This window comes from Corythoichthys intestinalis, chromosome 18 (assembly GCF_030265065.1).
Source record: "Corythoichthys intestinalis isolate RoL2023-P3 chromosome 18, ASM3026506v1, whole genome shotgun sequence".
NCBI lineage: Eukaryota > Metazoa > Chordata > Actinopteri > Syngnathiformes > Syngnathidae > Corythoichthys > Corythoichthys intestinalis.
This window is the reverse complement of record NC_080412.1, coordinates 40,275,788-40,301,788: the sequence shown is the minus strand read 5'-3', so window position 1 is coordinate 40,301,788 and position 26,001 is coordinate 40,275,788. Positions and strand designations below refer to the sequence as shown.

At 38.0% G+C, this 26,001-nt stretch overlaps 2 protein-coding genes across 4 annotated transcripts in view; both read right to left on the bottom strand.

The window, feature by feature from the left end:
• The window catches only part of dpysl3 (dihydropyrimidinase like 3), a 74,327-nt gene extending 56,520 nt beyond the window's left edge, over positions 1-17,807 (bottom strand). Inside the window, exon 1 of one of the 2 annotated variants that reach the window (XM_057820756.1) lies at positions 17,529-17,807. In XM_057820756.1, coding sequence (XP_057676739.1) covers positions 17,529-17,807 — 279 coding nt within the window. Of the gene's footprint in view, positions 1-7,041; positions 7,243-17,528 lie in introns of those variants that run through there. The other variant, XM_057820755.1, reaches the window with a different exon arrangement.
• Positions 17,808-23,635: 5,828 nt separating this feature from the next.
• jakmip2 (janus kinase and microtubule interacting protein 2) overlaps positions 23,636-26,001 on the bottom strand; it is a 66,333-nt gene continuing 63,967 nt past the window's right edge. Inside the window, exon 23 of one of the 2 annotated variants that reach the window (XM_057820963.1) lies at positions 23,636-25,214. In XM_057820963.1, coding sequence (XP_057676946.1) covers positions 24,972-25,214 — 243 coding nt within the window. In that variant the 3' untranslated portion in view covers positions 23,636-24,971. The remainder of the gene's footprint in view (positions 25,215-26,001) is intronic. The other variant, XM_057820964.1, reaches the window with a different exon arrangement.

The window sequence follows — 26,001 nt, the reverse complement described above, 5'->3', positions numbered from 1 at the left end:
TTCTGCCATTTAAAATGAATGGAAAATTTGGACATTCATAGCCGTCAATGGCAAAGCTTGACAAAAAAAAATGCCACATGCCAAAAAAAATCCTACATGAAAAAATCAATTTTGCTAGTTACAAAAAAAAAAATCCCACATGGAAAAAATAATGCCACAAGCCAAAATACATTTTGCCACATGGCCAAAAAAATGCCACAGGCCAACATCAATTTTGCCACATACCAAATACCACCTTTGGTTCTCATTGTCTCTAACATAAGGTTGTATTTGAAGTTTTTGTTTGAGCTCATATGATTGTTTATACATTTGTAATTTAGTTTAGAGGTGTATTTAGCAGTTTTCTTGTGGGAATATGTGTTTGAACGATTTGTTAAAAACATTGTTTAAAAAAAAAAAGTTAGCATTTTATAGCATTTAAGCTAACGGACTTTTGCTATGCAAGTTAGACAATTGTTCTTTTGCACTTCGAACCACATTCAATAATTTTTTAATTCCGTTTGAGGCTAAACTCATGTAATTTCATTTATTTTTAAATGCATTTATTGCTTTTGTGAAATGAAAGTGCAATTCTGCATAGTTTGAAAAAACACTCTGGAATTCTTTATTTTGTATTCGCATTTAATGCTCTTTTGAAAGCGCAATCTTAGCAAGCCTTTGTTTTACATCTCTTAAAATTTATTCTGCAACGCATTGAATGTTCCTAATCCGATGACTCGATTATTCTAACTAACTAATTGATAGAATAATCAATTACTTAAATAATCGTTAGCTGCAGCACTACTTCCTGTACATTTTGGGGTATCTTGGGGTAACTTCCTGTACATTTTGGATATTTCCTCTTGCGTATAGGGCATTTTGAGTGTGCTTCTTGTTCATTGGTCACTTCCTGTTGATTTATGTTCACTTCCTGTTGGTTTTGGGACAAAGTGCACAAGTGATCTAACCGTGATCTCCGATTGTACAGCTCCAATGTCAAAATAAAAGCATGTGATACTGTATGTACAGAGCAAACGAGCTACAAGGTGCCAGTCAGGGACAGAACAAGCCCGTGACATGAATTGGATCCCCTGGAAGCGGCCCGCAGGCCATACGTTTGACACCACTGGCTTAATTCCTGACAGAAAAGCAGTTCAAGTTAACAAATAATATGCTTAACAAGTAGTATGCTAATACAAACATAAAAATAACACAAAGCACCAAAAATAGCACCTCTCTCTCTCACTCTCTCCGTTTCTCTCCACAGGAAACTGTCTTTTGGTTGCTTGCTCTAATTCAAAAAGGATGACAGAATGTTTTAATGTTATTTTCAACTTGGATGGAGGCAAGAATATTTCCCGCTGCCTCTTTTTAGTTTTAGTTGATGATTGGGGAAATTACTGGACAACTCCCAGGTTAGACAGGATGTTAGGAGCTTCTGTTACATTCGGGTGGAAGGGAGGTTTCTATGTGGGACGCAAGGGCGGTTGAGACCCCGTAGGAAGTTTGCAACCATGCTTCTGTTTTCTCTCAGTTGCATAGAGACCAAATATTTACCCCAAAAGCTACTGGTTTTTTTTTTGTGTTTTTTTTTTTACAGTTGAGAAAAAAATGACACATTTCAGCTAATTGCAGTAATAGAAGTACACCGACATATAGGGCATGTGTTTTGGTGCCATCTTGAATGCACACTGGTTGCTATGGTGAATCACATCTGGGCAGGCCACGTTGTGTTTTGTTTGCACACAAGCCCACTTTGTGGCAGGACGCGCTGATCGTATGAGCCCGAGCTCATTTCCTGGCTTGGTTTTTTTTTTTGCTGCACAGTCCCTATGGAAGCAACGGAGCGTTTGGGGGCAGGGGGCTGGCTCAAGAGGGGGGGATTAAAGGTTGACAGAGCGGCGCTGTAAAGGAAGCACGAGGGAAAGGAAGAACCAAACCTAGAAATGTGATGGCCTCTTTGGCGCAAGCTGAAGTAAGATATATAATGGAATTGCTGTTTTTCCAATTACGGTTTTACAGCAGCAATGTGGATTAGGGTTGTTCCGATCATGTTTTTTTGCTCCCGATCCAGATCGTTTTAGTTTGACTATCTGCCGATCCCGATATTTCCCGATCCGATTGCTTTTTTTTTGCTCCCGATTCAATTCCAATCATTCCCGATAATTTTTCCCGATCATATACATTTTGGCAATGCATTAAGAAAAAAATGAATAAATCTCGGACGAATATATACATTCAACATACAGTACATAAGTACTGTATTTGTTCATTATGACAATAAATCCTCAAGATGGCATTTACATTATTAACATTCTTTCTGTGAGAGGGATCCACTGATAGAAAGACTTGTAATTCTTAAAGGACTTTGTATATTGTGACCAGAGGTTGCGCTAGACTTTTTCGTTGTCTGTCATTTTGACTGACAGGTTCATAAAAATCCGGTCATAATCTATTTTTACCTGTGACTTAAATTTTTTAAAATGATAATAATGACATATTCAATAGTATTTAGTTTTCATTCATTTTTAAATAATATTCTGTCCGAACAAGCTTAACAGAGAATCCACACCGTGCCATCACACATCAAGCAGATGAATATGTAACTTTTTCTCCGCAGTGACAAAAACAGCTGACTGTGGTCCCAGTAGGTAGGCTACATATGGAACAATGAAACTAACAGTTCACCTGCTGTGGCCTGAACGCAGTCCCACACCTTCCTCCTGGTGCGCATGGATTTGAATTGCGTGCCCGCTTGTGCGTAATCAAATGTCTCAAGTGGGATTGCTGCAGAGGCTATTGTCATGAGGTTTTGGACTTTTGCCTCGGACAGATGACTTCTCATGGCCGTTTTGATGCAGTTGTGGAGGCTGAATCCGCGCTCTGCGGCCACACTCTTTTTTCACCTCTTTTATCAACACCATCGTCGTTTTGGGGCTTTTTGAAGAAACTTCGGACACTCAGTTGCCTTGACATTTTTCCGAGTAAGGCCAACGACGTCATGCATCAAGAGAGACAATAGCTAATTAATACGCTCACTCGCCACCCTGTGGTCTGGGGTGTGAATTGCAACCTGTCAAAATGACAGATGGACTTCAGTTTTTTCCGTCACCATTTTAAAAAACCGGTCAACGACGGAAAATATTCGGTTAACGCGACCCCTGATTGTGACTAAATATTGCTATCTAGTGTATTTGTTGAGCTTTCAGTAAATGATACAGTAGCCATGCATGATGGGAAGTGCAACCATGACTGTGCGTATTGGCACCAATTGATATATCTTCTCTGTGTTGGGAAATAACATAGGGTGTTAAGAAAAAGATCAACTACTACCTTTCTTCCCCACATTGCTTTCCCACGATATTTCTAAATGTTGAGGGAGGGATTTGAAGGCTTAAGCCAATCAAAAAAAGGCTCCAAAGACTGCCAAAATTCATTTATTTCATTTTACGCTGCCTTTTAGCTCTATATATAGGTAAAATCGGTGCCATTACAGATTGAACGCGACAATGCGTGAGTGGGTCGTGCAGCGCATGTGTTAATTGCATTAAATATTTTAACGTGATTAATTTAAAAAAATTAATTACCGCCGTTAATGCGATAAATTTGATAGCCCTACTTTAAGCCAAAACTAAAGACTTTGAATGAGTGTAGACATTTTGTCTGTAACGTTAAATACAATTAGAAAATGATTTAATTGAAAAAAATATATATATTAAAAAAAGGCATGTCCGATATTTTTTTGCCGATTCCGATACTTTGATCGGACCCGATTGATCGGGATGCCGATCGATCGGGACATCTTTAATGTGGATGGTAAAACACATGAGTAATAAAGACAAAAAAAATTATAATTAATTGCTACGCTGGCGACGTAACCCAAATTTCCGCGTAAATCGGAATTAACCCTTTAAACACCCCTCAAAAAACCCCAAATCTCAAAATAATTATTGAAAAACAAGTATTATACTTTGAGCGCCTTGAAAGGTGGAAAAGCGCTATATAAGTATAACACCATTTACCATTCATTGCACTGTCCTCGCCAGAGGTGGGCAGTAACTCTTTACATGTACTCTGTTACATTTACTTGTGTATCTTTTCGATCAAAAAAAAAAAAGTTTATTCAATCAAAAAAAGTCGCTTGAATGCAAAAAAAAATGTGTTTGAATGCAAAAATAAATTTGAAACTCAAAAATATGCATGTGAAAGATTGTTTCTGGTGGACACCAGATAGCTTAAATTTATTTTATTTTTGTCCATGTCCCTTTAGAGGCTCCATAAAAAGTTCACAAATGTTGCTTTAAAGTTAAATACAACTAACTGCATTTAAGCAGCAGTTGTTTCGAATACCACTAGAGGGAGCCAGTACTTGTATCACACTTTGACACTTAGTAGTTTTTTTTTGTGTGGCAGGGTTCCTGCCACCCTCCTTTAAGTTAATTTGTGCCGATGAAAGTGTTACAGACCCCCTCAGGCCATAACAGAGGTGTCATTCAACTAGTTGTCAATCGACATACCATCACAAATGTTATGACAATATTTTATAATGGTTGAATCGTTAGATAGAATAGAAATAAAATAAATTTAAGCAACTTGGTGCGCACAGATTGTTTCTAGTGCACACCACTGTTGTCTGGTAAACATCATTATAGAGCATTTCAGCTAGCAGACTTTTGCAATGCACGTTAGCCAATTGTTGTCAACATTATCATTACATAGCATTTAGGCTAGCTGACTTTTGCTATGCCAGTTAGCCAATTGTTGTACACATTAGCATTATATTGCATTTTAGCTGACGGACTTTTGCTACGCAAGTTAGTCAATTGTTGTAAACATTAGCATTATATAGCATTTAAGCTAGCGGACTTTTGCTATGCAAGTTCGCCAATTGTTATAAACATTAGTATTATAAAGCATTAAGCTAGCGGACTTTTGCTACGCATGTTAGCCAATTGCTGTAAACATTAGCATTATATTGCATTTTAGCTGGCGGACTTTTGCTACGCAAGTTAGTCAATTGTTGTAAACATTAGCATTATATAGCATTTAAGCTAGCGGACATTTGCTATGCAAGTTTGGCAATTGTTGTAAACATTAGCATCATATAGCATTTAAGCTAGCGGACTTTTGCTATGCAAGTTAGCCAATTGTTATAAACATTAGCATTATGAAGCATTTAAGCTAGCGGACTTTTGCTATGCCAGTTAGCCATTTGTTGTACATATTAGCATTATATTGCATTTTAGCTGGCGGACTTTTGCTACGCAAGTTAGTCAATTGTTGTAAACATTAGCATTATATAGCATTTAAGCTAGCGGACTTTTGCTATGCAAGTTAGCCAATTGTTGTAAACAGTAGCATTATATAGCATTTAAGCTAGCGGACTTTTGCTATGCAAGTTAGCCAATTGTAATAAAAATTAGTATTATAAAGCATTTAAGCTAGCGGAGTTTTGCTATGCCAGTTAGCCAATTGTTGTAAACATTAGCATTATATAGCGTTTAAGCGAGCGGACTTTTGCTATGCAAGTAAGCCAGTTGCTGTAAACATTAGCATTATATAGCGTTTAAGCTCGCGGACTTTTACTATGCAAGTTAGCCAATTGCTGTAAACATTAGCATTACATAGCATTTAAGCTAGCAGACTTTTGCCATGCAAGTTAGCCAATTGCAACGATTGGCTAACAATTGCAACGATTGGCTAACTTTCATAGCAAAAGTCCGCTTGCTTAAACGCAATAAAATGCTAATATTTACCAGAGTTTCTCGTGTGCACTAGAAACAATCTGGTGCGAACAAGAAAATATCTGGTGTGCACCTGCTTGTTTCTTGTGCGCACTAGATTGCTTGAATTAAATTGAACATTTTATTTTTGTCGATGCCCCTTCAGGGGCTCCATAAAAAGTTCCCAAGTGTTGCTCTAAAGTTAAATACAACTAACTGCATTCAAACAGTAGTTGTTTCGAATCCCACTAGAGGGAGCCAGCACTTTTATCACACTTTGATAATCACTGTTGGGCGATTATGAACATTTTAAGGGTGAAGTCATTGCTGTCTCATTGATGTCCCTGATGCCCCCGGGCTTGGCCGTTTCATTGCAATTGCACGCTGTTATAAAGCTAACTCGTGCTACTAATTTCGTCTGTCATCTGGCATGCGCGCCGGAAACAGAAGGCCAGAAACGGAAAGAAAAAAAAAATCCGATCGTGATTCCGATGCTACATCGAACGAATGCAACGACAAAGCGACCAAGCAATGCGGCAACAATGAAAACACAATGGAGGTGTCTGCAGTTGGAAGACAAACCAGAGGCGCAGCTGTCTTAACTGGCCTTCACTCAACCTCCGCCCTGCATGCTGTGACACAACCGTTCGCCTTCTTGAAATTCACAATTCCAGACACTCCTTTCCCTATGCCGCTTTATCCCACATCATCCCAAAATGGGCGTGTGCCTCCCATCATCCCCCCCTGCCCCCACCCTCTCCTCTCCTCGCCTTCCATCCACCTTCCCTGCCTTTTCACTCTCTCCTCTGCACCACACAAGCCTGCAACATCAACGCTAAGCTTGGAAAGAGAAAAATCCCTTTTGGAATTACGTTTGATTATTTGCCAAACTCTTCCAACACGATGGCATTAAAGGATATACTGTAATATAATAGGATAACATGACTGTTGAGCAAAATGGCATCAAATCTCAGTAAAAATGCATCTCCTTGAATCCTGCACAATACAAAACAAACATTCTAAAAGATTTTTTTGCGTTACAATGGAAACGATTTGAATTGATGGAGATGAAAACATGAAGTGAGCTCTGTATTACAGTGATTACATGGGCGAGTCCCTCAACAAAGAGACAGGACATCTTTAGGAAAAATGCATTAAAACAATGTCCTTCCCGCAGAATAGAGGCTGACAGACACAATAATATTCATATAAATCCTACTTTTTTAAAAAGCGATTCTGCAACAATGTCCAAATTAAGGTTGCAGCAGCCCAGGCTAATGCAGTGATTTATCCCAGCCATCAAAGTTCCCAATTCCCTGAAGCGTCGTCAACTACTCACCGTGATCTTCGGAATGTTCTTCTTCCCTTGATAAGACATTCTTTCTTTTTTTCTGCCTTTCTTTTGAATCAAAAACACAACAAGAGGCGTAAAATGATGATGATAATTCCCCTCTTGGACGGATGCTGGATGTGGAATGTTCCGGGAATGTCAGTGAAGCACGATGCGCGCGCACACACATACACACGCACACTCGCTCACAGAATCGCCAAGTGTTGCAGGAGCGTCAATGGTCGAAAGAGAATACAAAACGGCCCCGCCCTCAAATTGAAAGGGCGCAATGACATCAAGTTGTCTCTAGAGGACGCCAGAGAGAACAGCAAATATTCACTCCGAACGTTTATCAGAATATTCTCCATGATGGAGAATATTTTGATGGTGAACACATGGATGGAGACTCCATCCATATATAATATTTATTGATGTTAAAATGTCAAAATAGAAATGGAAACGACTATTTTAAATGACCTAAACAAGGACCTTTGAAATGCATACTATTTAGAGGTACAACAATCAATCGACTATGCGACAACCATAAGCGGATTTTAAGGGGGAGCCAGGGGGGCCAGCCCCCCCGGTGGCGAAAAATGTCATTGCATTTAATTGACTTTCCTACATATATTATATAAATGTTTAAAGCAATAAAACTGCAACAAAAATGAATGGAATGGACCAAAAAAATTTTTTTTTTATAATGGGTCAAAATTACTTTTCGAACAGATCACGTGACTAGCAACTTAGACAATCATTCGCTTTGCATATTAAAAAAACAATTTAAAAAAATTAAAATGATTTTTTTTCTTTGATTGAAAAAAAAATATATATATATATATATATATATTTTTTTTTTTTTTTTTTTTTTTTTTTATTGAAACAACTTTTTGGGGGATTAAATGATTTAGACACAAACGTCCTACCCAATATGGCCCAAATACAAAAATGATTGCTCCAATCAAAGAAAACTTTTTGGATGAAAAATTAAGTGTTCAAATGCAAATTTTTCAATCTCAAATATTTTTTCTCATTCAAATCCTTTTATCATCATTGCTACTATCAGTAACACAATGCGCCGCCAGGGACTCAAATATCTTGCACTCCCAGACGTGTCCCCCTGCTGAAGCCAGTACACGTCCAGGCCCGTCTGCGGTTCGCTAGAGAGCATTTGGATGATCCAGAAGAGGACTGGGAGAATGTGTTATGGTCAGATGAAACCAAAATAGAACTTTTTGGTAGAAACACAGGTTCTCGTGTTTGGAGGAGAAAGAATACTGAATTGCATCTGAAGAACACCATACCCACTGTGAAGCATGGGGGTGGAAACATCATGCTTTTTGGCTGTTTTTCTGCAAAGGGACCAGGACGACTGATCTGTGTAAAGGAAAGAATGAATGGGGCCATGTATGGAGAGATTTTGAGTGAAAATATCCTTCCATCAGCAAGGGCATTGAAGATGAGACGTGGCTGGGTCTTTCAGCACGACAATGATCCCAAACACACAGCTAGGGCAACAAAGGAGTGGCTTCGTAAGAAGCATTTCAAGGTCCTGGAGTGGCGTAGCCAGTCTCCAGATCTCAACCCCATAGAGAATCTGTGGAGGGAGTTGAAAGTCCGTGTTGCCCAACGACAGACCCAAAACATCACTGCTTTAGAGGAGCTCTGCATGGAGGAATGGGGCCAAAATACCAGCAACAATGTGTGAAAAGCTTGTGAAGAGTTACAGAAAATGTTTGGCCTCCGTTATTGCCAACAAAGGGTATATAACAGAGTATTGAGATGAACTTTTGTTATTGACCAAATACTTATTTTCCACCATGATTTGCAAATAAATTCTTTAAAAATCAAACAATGTGAGTTTCTGGTTGTTGTTGTTTTTTTTTTTTTCACATTCTGTCTCTCACGGTTGAGGTTTACCCATGTTGACAATTACAGGCCTCTCTAATATTTTCAAGTGGGAGAACTTGCACAATTAGTGGTTGACTAAATACTTATTTGCCCCACTGTACTTAAAACAAGCCTAAAACAACTTCATTAAATTGTGAAGGTAATTGAAAAGCAGTTACATTTATCCGATTAATCGTTTAATTAATTGTCAGATTAATCGAAGTAACGCTACTCTTACATGAGTAAAATTTTTGGCTACTCTACCCTCCTCTGGTCTATACTATCTCTGTCTCTCTATCTCCATCCATCCATCCATCCATGTAGAAAAGTAGACATTAATTATTGATACGATTGACTAATTTAGGGGCGAGGTCCACGTTTACGATATGGAAGTCATTATTGTTAAGACTAACGTCAATGTACACTTACGATGCAAAAATCCATATTAAAGCACAAGTGCACGCACACAAAATTATACACGCACCCACAAGGACAACATACATTGTTGAATATTTTTAGGATTACTTAGAAGCATTGTAATGGTTATGAAGATTTGGCCCTAGAAACTTAACAAACTTGTTGGGGTGTGCAGAGTGTACCTTGTGGGATTCCTATTTTTGCAAGTGTGCATTAATTTCCTTATTGACTTTACAGATGGAACACATAAGCCACAAATTAGTTCCCTCAATAAACAGTTGTGCATATACAGTATGTATATGGCGGAAAACACAGACAAGGCTGAAAAAGCAGTTTCTACTCTTGCACCCCTTTTTAAAATAAACTGCTATATTTTAAGCCAAAACAACTGTTGTGTTTGATAGAACTATATGTCTATATGCTGCCATGGCAGATTCATGGGGCATTAAGCCCCCGAAATATTTGTAATTTTTACGTTTTACCCTGGAAACTCCCGTTTACAGACGTCGCGCAAACGCTTTATTTCAACCTAGCCATAAAAAGAAGGTAAGTAAATATATTCATTATTCAAAATGTCTGTCATTTTTTCGCTTAGAATCATTAATTGATGTCTAATATTTCATTTAAAAAAAAAACAACAACTTTAAAAACATTATTTACTCGCATATTTTAAACTTTTAAACAAATTACATCCCAATGAAAAATTTGGCGTCTGTAAAAAAGTCACGGATATCTACCTCATAACTATCACTTAATTGTATTTTTTTTGTTAGTATCACATTTTCCCCGATATGTTAGATGATAAATAATCGTTCCAAACAAAGAAAAATTGAAAAACAACATTTAAAAGGGTAAATATATGAAAAAGAAAATCTCGACCAATCCTTGATGTCTGCGATTTCTGCATCGCGACCCTTGTTATATTACCATGTTTCACTCCTAAAATTAGGGTTGTTCCGATCATGTTTTTTTGCTCCCGATCCGATCGTTTTAGTTTGAGTATCTGCCGATCCCGATATTTCCCGATCCGATTGCTTTTTTTTTTTTTGCTCCCGATTCAATTCCAATCATTCCCGATCATTTTTCCCGATCATATACATTTTGGCAATGCATTAAGAAAAAAAATGAATAAAACTCAATTCAATTGCTCCAAGTATCTTTTTTTATTGTCCAACATGACATTGTTCCACTGCTTTGGATCAAAACAAAGCTTATCAGCACTGTGCCATAAAATATGTAAACAATAAACATGTAAACTAAAATATTGAGTGCAGAATAGTGCAATAACAAAAATCTTCAAAAGAGGTAGTTTACCTACTTACTAGGCTTAAAAGTGACATCACAATAAATGACAGGGGAGGATGTTTGTTGTTATTATGAACCAATCTTTAAACCAAAACTAAAGACTCTGGATGAGTGTAAGACATTTTGTCTGTAACGTTATATACAATTAGAAAAGGATTTAATTAAAAACAATATATATATTAAAAAAAGGCATGTCCGATATTTTTTTTGCCGATTCCAATACTTTGAAAATGACGTGGATGCCGATCGATTGAGACATCTCTACCTAAAATCCCCAACAAATTCAGTTGTGGCCATTCACAGCTGTGTCTTGACACTCGGTGATACATGCAACATGGAGTTTTTCGGTCGAAACAAGGTAAGCACGCGGTAATATCTCCTTAAAGTCATGGCGTCTTTAATTCTGCTCTCGCGTGCTCTCGCCTCCAGATAGGGTTTCGCTGTTTCAAAAAATTTTATTTTTAAAAAATGCCCTCCTGTTCAAAATTTTTCTTCCCCCATAAAATTTTACCCTTTCCAATGATGTATCACACGTTAATATCGGACAATTCTGAAATTTTGCCAAATTTGGGGTCTCAGATCGGAACTTCAAGTCACCAGAGTGTTTTCCGCCATATATAGATTTTTATGATTTACGAAATGAGAGCAAAAAAAACCATCATGATCAGTGTTTCGATGACTATTTTTCCAACATTCTTTTTTTTTTTCCTAAATGGAGGAGGGGTGAAATGATGTAGCAGCTGTCACAGAGCCTGTCCAGAACATGACACACCCACATACTATAATCTATCAACACGCTCTCACTCTCTCACCCACACACACACACACACACTCTGGATGCCCCCTAATGAAGCCATGTGACTCCATTGTTTGGACCCATGAAAGACCACCCTTTGCTTTCTCTACCCCAGATCTTTCCTACATTACTCAATCATCAGCTTTAATAGACGCATAGATATAAAACACATGCTTACACCCACAAACAGTTGTGGCAGTGTAAAACTGTACTAGTCAGACTGTACTAGTCTGTATATGCAGTACAGTATGTTCCTACTCTTAACTTCAACTGTATAAATCTTAGTTTAAATATACAGTATATTTTTAATAGGGCTGTAAAACGATTAAAATTTTTAATCGAGTTGATTACAGCTTAAAAATTAATTAATCGTAATTACTCGCAATTCAAACCATCTATAAAATATGTCATATTTTTCTGTAAATTATTGTTGGAATGGAAAGATAAGACACATGACTGATATACATTCAACATATGGTACATAAGTACTGTATTTGTTTATTATAACAATAAATCAACAAGATGGCATTAACATTATTAACATTCTGTTAAAGCAATCCATGGATAGAAAGACTTGTAGCTCTTAAAAGATAAACGTTAGTACAAGTTATAGAAATTTTATATTAAAACCCCTCTTCATCAGGGTTGTTGTTTTTTTTTGCTCCCGATCCGATCCCGATCGTTTTAGTTTGAGTATCTGCCGATCCCGACATTTCCTGATCGGATTGCTTTTTTTTGCTCCCGATTCAATTCCAATCATTCCCGATAATTTTTCCCAATATACATTCCTCATATACATTTTGGCAATGCATTAAGAAAAAAAATAATAAATCTCAGATGAATATATACATTCAACATACAGTACATAAGTACTGTATTTGTTTATTATGACAATAAATCCTTAAGATGGCATTTACATTATTAACATTCTTTCTGTGAGAGGGATCCACGGATAGAAAGACTTGTGACTTTGTATATTGTGACTAAATATTGCCATCTAGTGTATTTGTTAAGCTTTCAGTAAATGATACTGTAGCCATGCCCAAATGCATGATGGGAAGTGGAACCATGACTGTGCGTAGTGCTACCAATTGATATATCTTCTCTGAGTTGGAAAATAACATAGAGTGTTAAAAAAAAGATCAATTACTACCTTGCTTCCCCACATTGCTTCCCACGCTGTAATCGTAGAGAAAGGGGTTTTTAAGGCTTTAGCCAATTAAAAAAAAGGGTCCAAAAGCTTCCAAAATTCACTCTACTCATTTTACGCTGCCTTTTAGCTCTCTATATAGGTAAAACGGCGCCATTACAGATTGAGCGCGACAATGCGTGAGTGGGTCGTGCAGCGCATGCATTAATTGCGTTAAATATTTTAACGTGATACAATTTTTTAAAAATTAATTACCGCCATTATAGGGATAAATTTGATAACCCTACCTTAAGCCAAAACTAAAGACTCTGGATGAGTGTGACATATTATGTCTGTAACGTTAAATACAATTAGAAAACGAAGCCAAAACTAAAGACTCTGGATGAGTGTGACATATTATGTCTGTAACGTTAAATACAATTAGAAAACAATTTATTTAAAAAATATATATATCAAAAAAAGGCATGTCCGATATTTTTTTGCCGATTCCGATACTTTGAAAATGACGTGATCGGACATCCCGGTCGATCGGGACATTTATAATAAGTACTGTATTTGTTTATTATAATAATAAATCAACAAGATGGCATTAACATTATTAACATTCTGTTAAAGCGATCCATGAATAGAAAGACTTGTAGTTCTTAAAAGATAAATGTTAGAACAAGTTATAGAAATTTTATATTAAAACCCCTCTTAATGTTTTCGTTTTATCAAAATTTGTAAAATTTTCAATCAAAAAATAAACTAGTAGCTCGCCATTGTTGATGTCAATAATTACACCATGCTCATTCATGGTACTAGCCCATAAAATCATTTGGACCCAAGCGCCAGCAGAGGGCGCCAAACACCAAAAAACAAGTAACAAGCGGAGATTACACTGTACTGTCATTTTAATCTGTTTGAGCGGGGCATGTGTGTTAATTGCGTCAAATATTTTACCTTGATTAATAGATAATATAAATAATAAAAATTAATTAACGCGATAATTTTGATAGCCCTACTTTACACAAAACTACAATAATGGGCCAAAAAATAATGCTTAATTATTCTTATTTATGACTACTGTATAATTTATGAACACAATGATAATTTTGCCCAATTGCAACATCACACTTCTAATTTGTAAATTTTTGTATGACACTTCTTTGAAAATGGCTGGATTTGCTGTACTGTCCTGTATCATTTAGACACGCTAGAATTTAGTCAGTGTCACATCGCTGACACTTTATTTCAACATCCTCAGTGTTTGAAGTGCGCAGGTCTGCTTTGTCCTCAGTCTGACAACAACGTAGAAAGGTTAGTGGAGGGTTATTTGAACTGCAGCAGTAGCAGTATGGTGACTTTAATGCTGAATAATCAGCTGTAATGTGTTTTACAGCAGTGTTAGTAAATACAAGAAGTAAAAATGCTGCACTTAGCAAGGCTTGTGATCTGTACAGAACTGATTAGTCAACTTCTATCCATCATAAATCTAACCTGTTCTGTCACTTGTCAACAGATGCTCACATATCTGCCGAGTCATCGGTTTCCTGACGTTAGCACAAATGTTTTGCTTAGCTGAAATGAAAAAAATAAATAAATAAACACGGTACAGAACATTATTTTTACAATCTATCCTAATAGTCATCTTGAATACAGCCCTAAATTAGTGCCACCCCATGTACAAGTTCCAGAGCAAGAACAAGTACTCATACAAAATGAAATGATAGCATACAGTGATATGAAAAAGTATCTGAACCTTTTGGAATTTCTCACATTTCTGCATAAAAACACAATCAAATGTGATCTGATCTTTGTCAAAATCACACAGATGAAAAAACAGTGTCTGATTTAACTAAAACCAACCAAACATGTATAGGTTTTCATATTCTAATGAGGATAGCATGCAAACAATGACAGAAGGGGGGAAACAAGTAAGTGAACCCTCTGCCTAAGGAGACTTAAAGAGTAATTGAAACCGATTTTTTACCAAATAATCTAAGTCACGTGTGTGCCCAATCACTAATTAGTGGTTGATAGCTGACCTGCCCACTATAAAACACACACCTGGTAAGAATTGTCTTGATCAGAAGCACTGTCTGATGTGCATCATGCCTCGTTCAAAAGAGCTATCTGAAGACCTGCGATCAAGGATTGTTGATTTGTATAAAGCTGGGAAAGGCGAAAAAAAACTAAAATTCTGGATGTTCATCAATCGACAATCAGAGAAGTTGTCTACAAATGGAGAGAGTTTGGCACTGTTGCTTCTCTTCCAAGGAGTGGCTGCCCACCAAAGATGACGCAAAGAGTTCAGCGCAGAATACTCAGGGAGGTAAAAAAAAGAACCCAAGAATATCTGCTAAAGACTTACAGAAATCACTGGCACAGTCCAATATCTCTGTGCACACACCAACTATAAAAAAACTCTTGCTAAGAATAGTGTTCATGGGAGGACTCCACAGAGGAAGCCACTACTGTCTATAAAAAAACATTGTTGCTTGTTTAATGTTTGCAAGAATGCACTTGGACACTCCACAGACGTTTTGGCATAATATTTTGTGGACCGATGAAACCAAAGTTGAATTGTTTGGGAGTAACACACAACGTCATGTGTGGAAGAAAAATGGAACAGCTCTTTGTCAAAATCACACAGATGAAAAAACTGTCTGATTTAACTAAAACCACCCGAACATTCATAGGTTTTTATATTTTAATGAGGATAGTATGCAAACAGACAGACGGGGCGGGGGAATAAATAAATGAACCATCACCTTTAACCATTTGTGCCTCCTTTGGCAGCAATAACTTCAACCAGACACTTCTTGTAGCTGCAGATCAGTCTAGCACATCGATCAGGACTAATCTTGGCCCATTCTTCTCTACAAAACTGCTATAGTTCAGTCAGATTCCTGGGATGTCTGGCATGAATCGCTGTCTTTACTGTAGAACATGCCGCTGCATCTTAAAAAGGTTCAAGTCTGGATTTTGACTTGGCCACTCCAGAATGTGTATTTTGTTCTTCTGAAACCATTCTGAAGTTGATTTACTTCTGTGTTTTGGATCATTGTCTTGTTGTAGCTTCAACTGTCTGGCCTGATGGCCTCAGGTTTTCCTGCAAAACATCCTGATAAACTTTAAAATACATTCTTCCATTAATGATCGCAAGTTGTCCAGGCCCTGAGGCAGCAAAACAGCCCCAAATCATGACACTCCCTCCACCATGCTTCACGGTGGGGATGAGGTGTTGATGTTGGTGAGCTGTTCCATTTTTCCTCCACACATGACGTTGTGTTCTACTCTCAAAGAATTCAACTTTGGTTTCATCAGTCCACAAAATAGGTTGCCAAAACTACTGTGGAGTGTCTAAGTGCCTTTTTGCGAACATTAAACCAGCAACAATGTTTTTTTAGACAGCAGTAGCTTCCTCCGTGGAGTCCTCCCATGAACACCATTCTTCACCATCGTTTTACATATATTTGATCCGTGCACATAGATCTTGGGCTGTGCCCGTGATTTCAGTAAGTCTTTCGCAGACACTATAGGGTTCTTTTTTACCGCTCTGAGTATTCTGCACTGAACTCTTGGCGTCATCTTTGGTGGATGGCCACTCCTTGGGAGAGAAGCAACAGTGCCAAACTCTCTCTATTTGTAGACAACTTCTCTGACTGTCGATTGATGAACATCCAGACTTTTAGAGATGGGTTTGTATCCTTTTCCCAGCTACATACAAATCAGTATTCAGACAGTTTTTTTGACCGAGCCATGATGCACATCAGACTATGCTTCTCATCAACACATTTCTTACCAGGTGTGTCTTTTATAGTGGGCAGGGCAGCTTTAAACCACTCAACAGTGATTGGGCACACACCTGACTTAAAATATTTGGTATAAATTGGCTTTAATTAGGGCTGCCAAACGATTAAATTTTTTAATTGAGTTAATTACAGCTTAAAAATTAATTAATCGTAATTAATCGCAATTAATCGCAATTCAAACCATCTATATAATATGCCATATTTTTCTGTAAATTATTGTTGGAATGGAAGGATAAGACACAAGATGGATATATATATTCAACATGCGGTACATAAGGACTGTATTTGTTTATCATAACAATAAATCAACAATATGGCATTAACATTATTAACATTCTGTTAAATCGATCCATGGATAGAAAGACTTGTAGCTCTTAAAAGGAAAATGTTAGTACAAGTTATAGAAATTTTATATTAAAAGTAAAACCCCTCTTAATGTTTTCATTTTTATAAAATTTGTAAAATTTTCAATCAAAAAAATAAACTTGTAGCCCGCCATTGTTGATGTCAATAATTACTTACACAATGCTCCTGGGTGCTGAAGCCTGTAAAATCAGTCGCACCCAAGCGCCAGCAGAGGGCAGCAAAACTTCGCAAAACACAATTAACATGTGGGTCTTTCACTCTACTGTCATTTAAATCTGTCTGAGCTGGGCAAGTGCGTTAATTGCGTCAAATATTTTAACGTGATTAATTTAAAAAATTAATTACCGCCCGTTAACGCGATAATTTTGACAGCCCCAGTTTTAATTAGTCTTTAAGTCTCCTTAGGCAGAGGGTTTGCTTACTTATCCCCCCCCCCCCCCACTCTGTCATTGTTTGCATCTTATCATCATTAAAATATGAAAACCTATAAATGTTTGGGTGGTTTTAGTTAAAGCAGACACTGTTTTTTCATCAGTGTGATTTTGACAAAGATCAGATCACGTTTGATGGTGATTTTATGCAGAAATGTAAGAAATTCCAAAATGTTCAGATACTTTTTCATACCACTGTAAGTGTATACTTAAGTGTATACCTAATTACAAATAGGGCTGCAGCTAATATTTAAGTAATTGATCAATCCATCAATTAGTTTGAAGACTTGATAAAAAATCAGTCGTAATCATCTTGATATCATGAACACATGCTGGCTGCTCACCTTTTCATACTGCAGGCTTTGAAGGGATTCCGTCTCCTTGCTGGATCTCTCAACTTCAGAACCACCCTCTGGTCCGGTTGAATGCGGGCTTCCAGAGGCCCTGGAGCCCCTCTTTTGACCCACGCTGAGGGCATCGAAGTCTATTGTCTTGCTCTCGAAGGCGTCACTCACGCTGCAGAACAAGCCGCCGTATTTTTGTCGAACTCCTTGTTCTGTAGAAGCGGGTCGGGCCAGATATACCGGGAGGTCGTCCTCTGCCTTTCCCCTGTGCTCAGCCATGCTGCACGCCTGCACTGGTGACACAGGAGGAGGGGGAGGTTGAAACCTGGGGCAGAGAAGGTGCATGTGTGGACAAATGATGACAGGATTGCGAAAAATGTGTGAATAGTTTAAATGTGTGAATACTAAAATTTGCAAATGGGAAACAAGGTTTTCCTTAATAAGGTTAAAACTTCTTTTATTTTAGCAACTCTGTAAAGCATTATTAAGATTTTGGTTGTATTGATTAGCTATTTCCATATACAGCGGGGGAAATAAGTATTTAGTCAACCACCACTTGTGCAAGTTCTCCTACTTGAAAAAATTAGAGAGGCCTGTAATTGTCAACATGGGTAAACCTCAACCATGAGAGACAGAATGTGGAAAAAAAACAAAATCACATTGTTTGATTTTTAAAGAATTTATTTCCAAATTAGAGTGGAAAATAAGTATTTGGTCACCTACAAACAAGCGAGATGTCTAGCTGTCAAAGAGGTCTTCTAACGAGGTCTAACGAGGCTCCACTCGTTACCTGTATTAATGGCACCTGTTTTAACTTATTATCGGTATAAAAGACACCTGTCCACAACCTCAGTCAGTCACACTCCAAACTCCACTATGGCCAAGACCAAAGAGCTGTCGAAGGACACCAGAGACAAAATTGTAGACCTGCACCAGGCTGGGAAGACAGAATCTGCAATTGGTAAAACGCTTGGTGTAAAGAAATCATCTGTGGGAGCAATTATTAGAAAATGGAAGACATACAAGACCACCGATAATCTCCCTCGATCTGGGGCTCCATGCAAGATCTCACCCCGTGGCGTCAAAAATGAGCAAAAATCCCAGAACCACACGGGGGGGACCTAGTGAATGACCTACAGAGAGCTGGGACCACAGTAACAAAGGCTACTATCAGTAACACAATGCGCCGCCAGGGACTCAAATCCTCCACTGCCAGACGTGTCCCCCTGCTGAAGAAAGTACACATCCAGGCCCGTCTGCGGTTCGCTAGAGAGCATTTGGATGATCCAGAAGAGGACTGGGAGAATGTGTTATGGTCAGATGAAACCAAAATATAACTTTTTGGTAGAAACACAGGTTCTCGTGTTTGGAGGAGAAAGAATACTGAAATTCATCCCAAGAACACCATACCCACTGTGAAGCATGGGGGTGGAAACATCATGCTTTTTGGCAATAAAACTGCAACAAAAATGAATGGAATGGACCAAAAATTTTTTTTTTTTATAATGGGTCAAAATTACTTTTCGAACAGATCACGTGACTAGCAACTTAGACAATCATTCGCTTTGCATATTAAAAAAACAATTTAAAAAAATTAAAATGATTTTTTTTCTTTGATTGAAAAAAAAAAATATATATATATATATATATATATATATATATATATATATATATATATATTTTTTTTTTTTTTATTGAAACAACTTTTTGGGGGATTAAATGATTTAGACACAAACGTCCTACCCAATATGGCCCAAATACAAAAATGATTGCTCCAATCAAAGAAAACTTTTTGGATGAAAAATTAAGTGTTCAAATGCAAATTTTTCAATCTCAAATATTTTTTCTCATTCAAATCCTTTTATCATCATTGCTACTATCAGTAACACAATGCGCCGCCAGGGACTCAAATATCTTGCACTCCCAGACGTGTCCCCCTGCTGAAGCCAGTACACGTCCAGGCCCGTCTGCGGTTCGCTAGAGAGCATTTGGATGATCCAGAAGAGGACTGGGAGAATGTGTTATGGTCAGATGAAACCAAAATAGAACTTTTTGGTAGAAACACAGGTTCTCGTGTTTGGAGGAGAAAGAATACTGAATTGCATCTGAAGAACACCATACCCACTGTGAAGCATGGGGGTGGAAACATCATGCTTTGGGGCTGTTTTTCTGCAAAGGGACCAGGACGACTGATCTGTGTAAAGGAAAGAATGAATGGGGCCATGTATGGAGAGATTTTGAGTGAAAATATCCTTCCATCAGCAAGGGCATTGAAGATGAGACGTGGCTGGGTCTTTCAGCATGACAATGATCCCAAACACACAGCCAGGACAACAAATGAGTGGCTTCGTAAGAAGCATTTCAAGGTCCTGGAGTGGCCTAGCCAGTCTCCAGATCTCAACCCCATACAATATCTGTTAAGGGAGTTGAAAGTCCATGTTGCCCAACGACAGCCCCAAAACATCACTGCTTTAGAGGAGATCTGCATGGGGGAATGGGCCAAAATACCAGCAACGGTGTGTGAAAAGCTTGTGAAGGGTTACAGAAAATGTTTGGCCTCCATTATTGCCAACAAAGGGTATATAACAAAGTATTGAGATGAACTTTTGTTATTGACCAAAGACTTATTTTCCACCATGATTTGCAATTAAATTCTTTAAAAATCAAACAATGCGATTTTCTGTTTTTTTTTTTCCACATTCTGTCTGTCATGGTTGAGGTTTACCCATGTTGACAATTACAGGCCTCTCTAATATTTTTAAGCGTGAGAACTTGCACAATTAGTAGTTGACTAAATACTTATTTTCCCCACTATATATATGTATGCATTGTGTCTAATGTGGTAGACCTGTTTTATTTTTTTCGAAAGCACTTTTCTGTGCACTTGCTTCTAGGAGTCATACATCATCTGCCGACCGTGCATTTTCTCTAACTTGATTGTAGTAGCATCTGGTACCGCTGAACAACAGGCGGATGCAGCTGCCCGATCTGTTTATGTTCTGTTGCTAGCCAACACATTATTAGCATCAGGCAGATTTGCTTTCCTGGAAGTCACACTAATAGTTTGCACATGAATTTACAGTCAGTTCGCTGTTGAGCGAGACATTAACAGATAATTGTAAACGTAAAGGTGGTCTTGTCTCACAGTTAAAATTAACTCCGTTTGACATGTGTGTGCGGACTTGGCCCACTTACCCACTTCTCTAAAGGTCTCTGTTGCTGTAAGGCCCTTAGTGGCAGGTCCTTGAGGAAGCGCGGTGGTGGATTTGCCCAACTGACTCCATTACGCACCATTGCACTTATCAGCGAGGAGCAACATTAATGTCTTGGGAGTGTTTTGTTTTGTTTACTAGTCGGCCTTCTGCATCCATTTTTTATATCATATTGATCATTAATGTGCAATGCTAATACTGGCACTGGTGTTTTAAAAACATCCTTAACTCATTCACTCCCAGCCATTTTCACCAGTGCAACCCCCTTCGCTCCTGGCCGTTTTACTGGATTTTGATTGATTTGCAAGGCCCACAGAAAATTTTGTTCTATTGCTATTAGGGCTGCAGCTATTGATTATTTTAGTAGTCAATTAATCGATGAACTAGTTAGTTTGAATAATCAAGTAATCGGAAAAGGAACATGAAAAAAATACCTGAGCTGAGCCTCAAATGGTATTAAAAATAAATAAATGAGGATCTATGTACAACAAAAGAACAATTGGCTAACTTACATGGCAAAAGTCCGCTAGCTTAAATACTATAAAATGCTAACTTTTTTTCGAATGCTCTTAACAAATGGTTCAGACTCATATTCCCACAAAAAATGGCTAAATATACATAGAAACTAAATTACCAATGCATTAAAAAAAAAACATTAGCCCAAAGAAAAACTTTCGTTGGTCTTAACAGGGAGCAGTTGGATTCAGCCATGTGAAATGAGGCAGACCAGAGGGCAATGTATCCACCCTAATCAATAAACTAAACATAAACACTTTCAAAATAAAACATTACAACACCACTTTAATTAAACGAATACTCGAGGCAACAAAATTTAATTCGAATATTTTTTTCCTAATCGAATACTCAAGTTAATCGATTAATCGTTGCAGCACTAATTGCTATATAAACATGGAACCCACCAAATGAAAGATTAGATTCTCTTCTTTCAGCAGGAAAAAGTTCTTATCTTTTTCCATTCTTTAGAAATCAGCATTAGAAAATAGCTTAGTTTGAGCAATTTTCCAATTTCTGGTTAAAAAACAGAGAAATTGAGCTTTTTGTAAAAGCATACATTTTCAAACATTACTTTGACTTCAACACAGCTATTTTTTGCTTTTGTGACATCCCAAACATCTGAATAATGGTTTCCTTCGACAAAACAACATTACCAACAAGACAAACAGAGCTTTTGATAGCAAAATCACAATTTATCTACACATAACTAAACTATTGAACTGAGAGATGACGCTGTTGTGGCGGCGACAGCCAGGGTAAACTTTTCCCTCATTGCCGCCTGTCTCATCAAGATGGATTTTTTTGAGTCTTTCTTTTGTGGTGACCACTGCCTCGTGGCGGAGTTCGCCTGGGGATTTGTGTGGGGCATTTGGCCGTGCGCGTTTCCGGCTGAGTCGCGGGACACTGGAGGGTAGCGGGGGACGCGAGCGGCCGAGCAAGGCGGTGAAGAGGTAGATAATGGATGGACGGATGGATAGATGGGGGAAAAAAAAATCACTTTTCAAATACCCCCCCCAAAAAAAATTAAAGGGTGACACTTTTCGGGCCAGCCGGCTCTACCAATGAGGTGTCCCCCTAGTCACGGCGGTGTTGGGACTCCATCCCAGCTAATTACGGACAAGGGGCGGGGCATACACTGAACTTTTTGTCAGCCAATAGCGTACCACAGGTAACACGTCACCTTCGCTCATTAATATTCATGACGTTAGCAATTGTTGCTAGGGGTGTCAAACTTGCGTTTGTCCCTCATGCATGTAAAAAGTGTACAAACGAGATGTTTACTGAGCTAAAATGTTAGATTTGAAGCTAGGTTTATGTACACCTAGCTTGGCTAAAAAGAACACGCGGGAAGTCGCTGTAGCTTTTGTGGAGGTTGGTAGCTGCTCCCCCAACTTCTGTGATCGCAGCCTTCTTTATTTAGGGGCAAATAATAGGATGGGAGGGGTCAGGAAGGCAACATGGGACATTGGGTAGACTACATGGCGGCCACATGGCCCAGAACAAAGGAAAGGCTAACTTGACAGAGGTTATCCTGTCTGGTAACTAACTATAAGGAGAGCATAAATGTTGACTGTATGCACAACAATTCCAACATGAACCTACCAATTCTGTCCGAAAATGATGTCCCTGGTGCCAAATTCACTGATAAAGATGTTGAAGAACATACAAATGTTCAGTTAAAGAGAAGACTTGAGTGTCGAGGGCTGAAAAAGATGGGAAATAGAGCCGACCTGATCCAGAGGTAGCTTTTTAATGGACACCTTTTTCTTGTGTGCATTCCCTTACGCAACTGACAGTAACATTCTCCTGTTTCAACAAGCTATCCTTTACCACCTTATGCCCTGTCTTTCTCATATATTATATCCCCTGGTTGTAGTACGTCTCTGACCGTTCTTCGGGTAATTTATATTGCTATTTTTGTGTAGCGATCGCAAATGCTACTCAGTGACAGTCAACCAACACTTCTAATTTTTGCATTAATAACAAATCGTAATTATATTAATTTATGTACACTTTGCCCTTAGTAAAGTTGTTTCTTTACAACAGGAAAGGTAACAGACACCATTTTAATTTTTTTCAGCTTTACCTCTTCGGGGCAGGCTGTGGCAGGCAATGGATCAGCATTGTCATCTGTAGGACCTTGGCCCCCCCAAAAATGTTTACTGCATATGAAGGTAAAGGCTTCACCTTGTTGGCGTTAAACTGGTCTTTTGGACGTCCGTACAAGTTGATCCATTGTTCATGTTTTTTTCCTGAGTTTCTGGCTTCAGGAAACATATTAAGAAAACATCCTCTATACGTCGTTAATATCTAGAGTCATTTCTACAAGTTCCATAGCAGCCGTGTTTACTCGGCATGTTCTTTTTTGAAAGATTACCGGCAGAAAACAAGCAAAAATAGCATTCGTGCGGACGCTATTGTCGGGCAAATAAAGAGAAACAACTTTTCACACTCACAATCATACCTATGTAGAATTTTGAGTGTCCAATCCGCTAATGTAATTCAATGTGTATTTAATTTGATTAAATTTGTTATGAGGGTTATAACTTCTAACATTATTAAACACATTCAATTTTTAAAAAATACAATAAAACATGTCATCCATCAATGGCAAAGTCTTGTTTGACTTTGTCAACTTTATTTAATCATTTCTGTGAAAGTAGGAGGGGGATTCCATTTCTATAGGAAGACGGGTTTAAAAAAAAGTTCCTCTGTGAGTTAAAAACAAAATATATAGATTTTAAATATACATTACACCGTAATATCAACCACCTGGGGGAGGGGAAATCAAACATGGTATTATAAGAGGCCTAGAATGTACAAGTGAAACACTGGAGGAAATGCATTTAAGGCAACTGCTTGTTAGCAAAGTTTGCACAAAAATAGTCTCGGTCATTCCTCGTGAAGTCATGGATGGAACGTGAGGCCAATATGGGGCGAACATGCACCAATGCGGAGTATCAGTTTGGCATCAGTCTAAGGTTGAGGGGAAGAAAAGACCAGGGGGCTGTTAGTTTCAACTTGTGGTTAGCAAAAATAAAGGGCAGTCATTGTATGAAAATGATTAGTTTTGTCTAGATTATTCTTTTGTTTGTAGCTAATCAAGATTTACAATAATTGAAAGTGTTAGAGTATGGGATTTGAAAAAAAAAATGTTTGACAATATTTACAAGCCTGATCAATAAACTTTTAAAGGGAGATTTCATCTAGTAATAATGTGAAAGCAGTCTGCCCTCGTCTGGTCAGGAAGGGCAATTACATGGCAAAAGAGCTAAAGGAGATGGAAATCATTCGCATTCAACTTCTTTTCCAGTCATGTTGTCCAAAAGAAATGGTGGCGAGCTGGTTTAAAAAAAAAATAAATAAATAAATAGAGTCGAGATCTTACTTTATCCGCTAGCTTTTGGAGGAAAACTTTGAATGTTGACAATCCCATAACTTAGAAGTCTCCCCTGTTATTTGAGTCTCCCAACCTGAGTGTCTTCCAGTAGCTGTGCACTTTCATTTGGAGCAGTGTGACATTTCCATCATTTTAGGCTTGAAAGAGGACACAATCAGCTGTGGGCGGGCATTGTTCTTCTGTTCTGTTCATTTCCCGTAAACAGTGATGGCTGACACACGATAAAATTATGATTATTACTAATTACCCTGCATGGCAGGGACATCGTTTACTTCCCAGGCTTTGGTTTTCGGATTTGTCAAAGCATGTGTTTGTCTACGTGGACGTGCGTCCACATGCAACTGCATGTGCACGTCTGTGAGTTCTCATGAGTGTGTATTGTTCTTGCAGTCCTGAGAGACCCACATAAAAATAAATAAGAGTGAGCGTCCATGTCCAACATCCAATTGACTTGTATACCGTCACCACACAAACAGCCACTGTTGCTTCACCACACTTGGATGAGTAATAAAGAACACAACCGCAGTGACAAACAGGATCTCCGAGCTGATGCACCACCTGCAAAATATAATACAAATAGAAAAAAATTGAACACATGATGCTGAAATTATTGTACATCATGCCAGCTATTAACACGTCGTAATTTAAAGTTTTTGCTACTATGCATAAAATAAATTGTTGTTGCTGTTGCTAACTTGCTATCCAACACCGTATTGTCCGCATAATAAGGCGCATCGGAGTATAAGGCGCACCTTCAACTGGCTGCAAGTGTGATTTAGTTATTGCCACCACTTGTTATGTGCCATAGGTAAGTAACGTGTGCTGTAAATGACACAAATTAGAGAAGCATCACATGATTTTTCAAAGGGTGCCAATGCTTTTGTCTGGCCCATTTTTGGAGTTTTGTGTAAAATGATAATGATTTTTTTTTTAAATTCCATTCTCTTTTGGTTTTTTTTTAAATTGCAAGTAAAATAAATGAATATATTACTACTAATACTGTTGGCCAGCAGTGTAAGGCGCAGTGCAGTGATTCCTCGCTACTTCGCACCTCAAACTTTGCGCTTTTTTTGCATTGCAGATTTTTTTTTCTATTAAAAAAATAAATAAATGAATGCAATATTTTATAGAGCTGTCCCGATCCAATCACGTAGTCCCTCACTCTAAGCCGAAACTTTAAAGTGCCGCATGCGTCAATCATCGTTTAACTATGTTAAACAGTTGCTGTGGCAACTCATTGTGTGTAAGTGAGCAGCTGAAGCAGATTTAAGGGGACTCACTCAATGAAGCATTTAATAAAGACAAGCATTTTTCTACCTTATCCTTGTTTAAAAATAATTTGGTG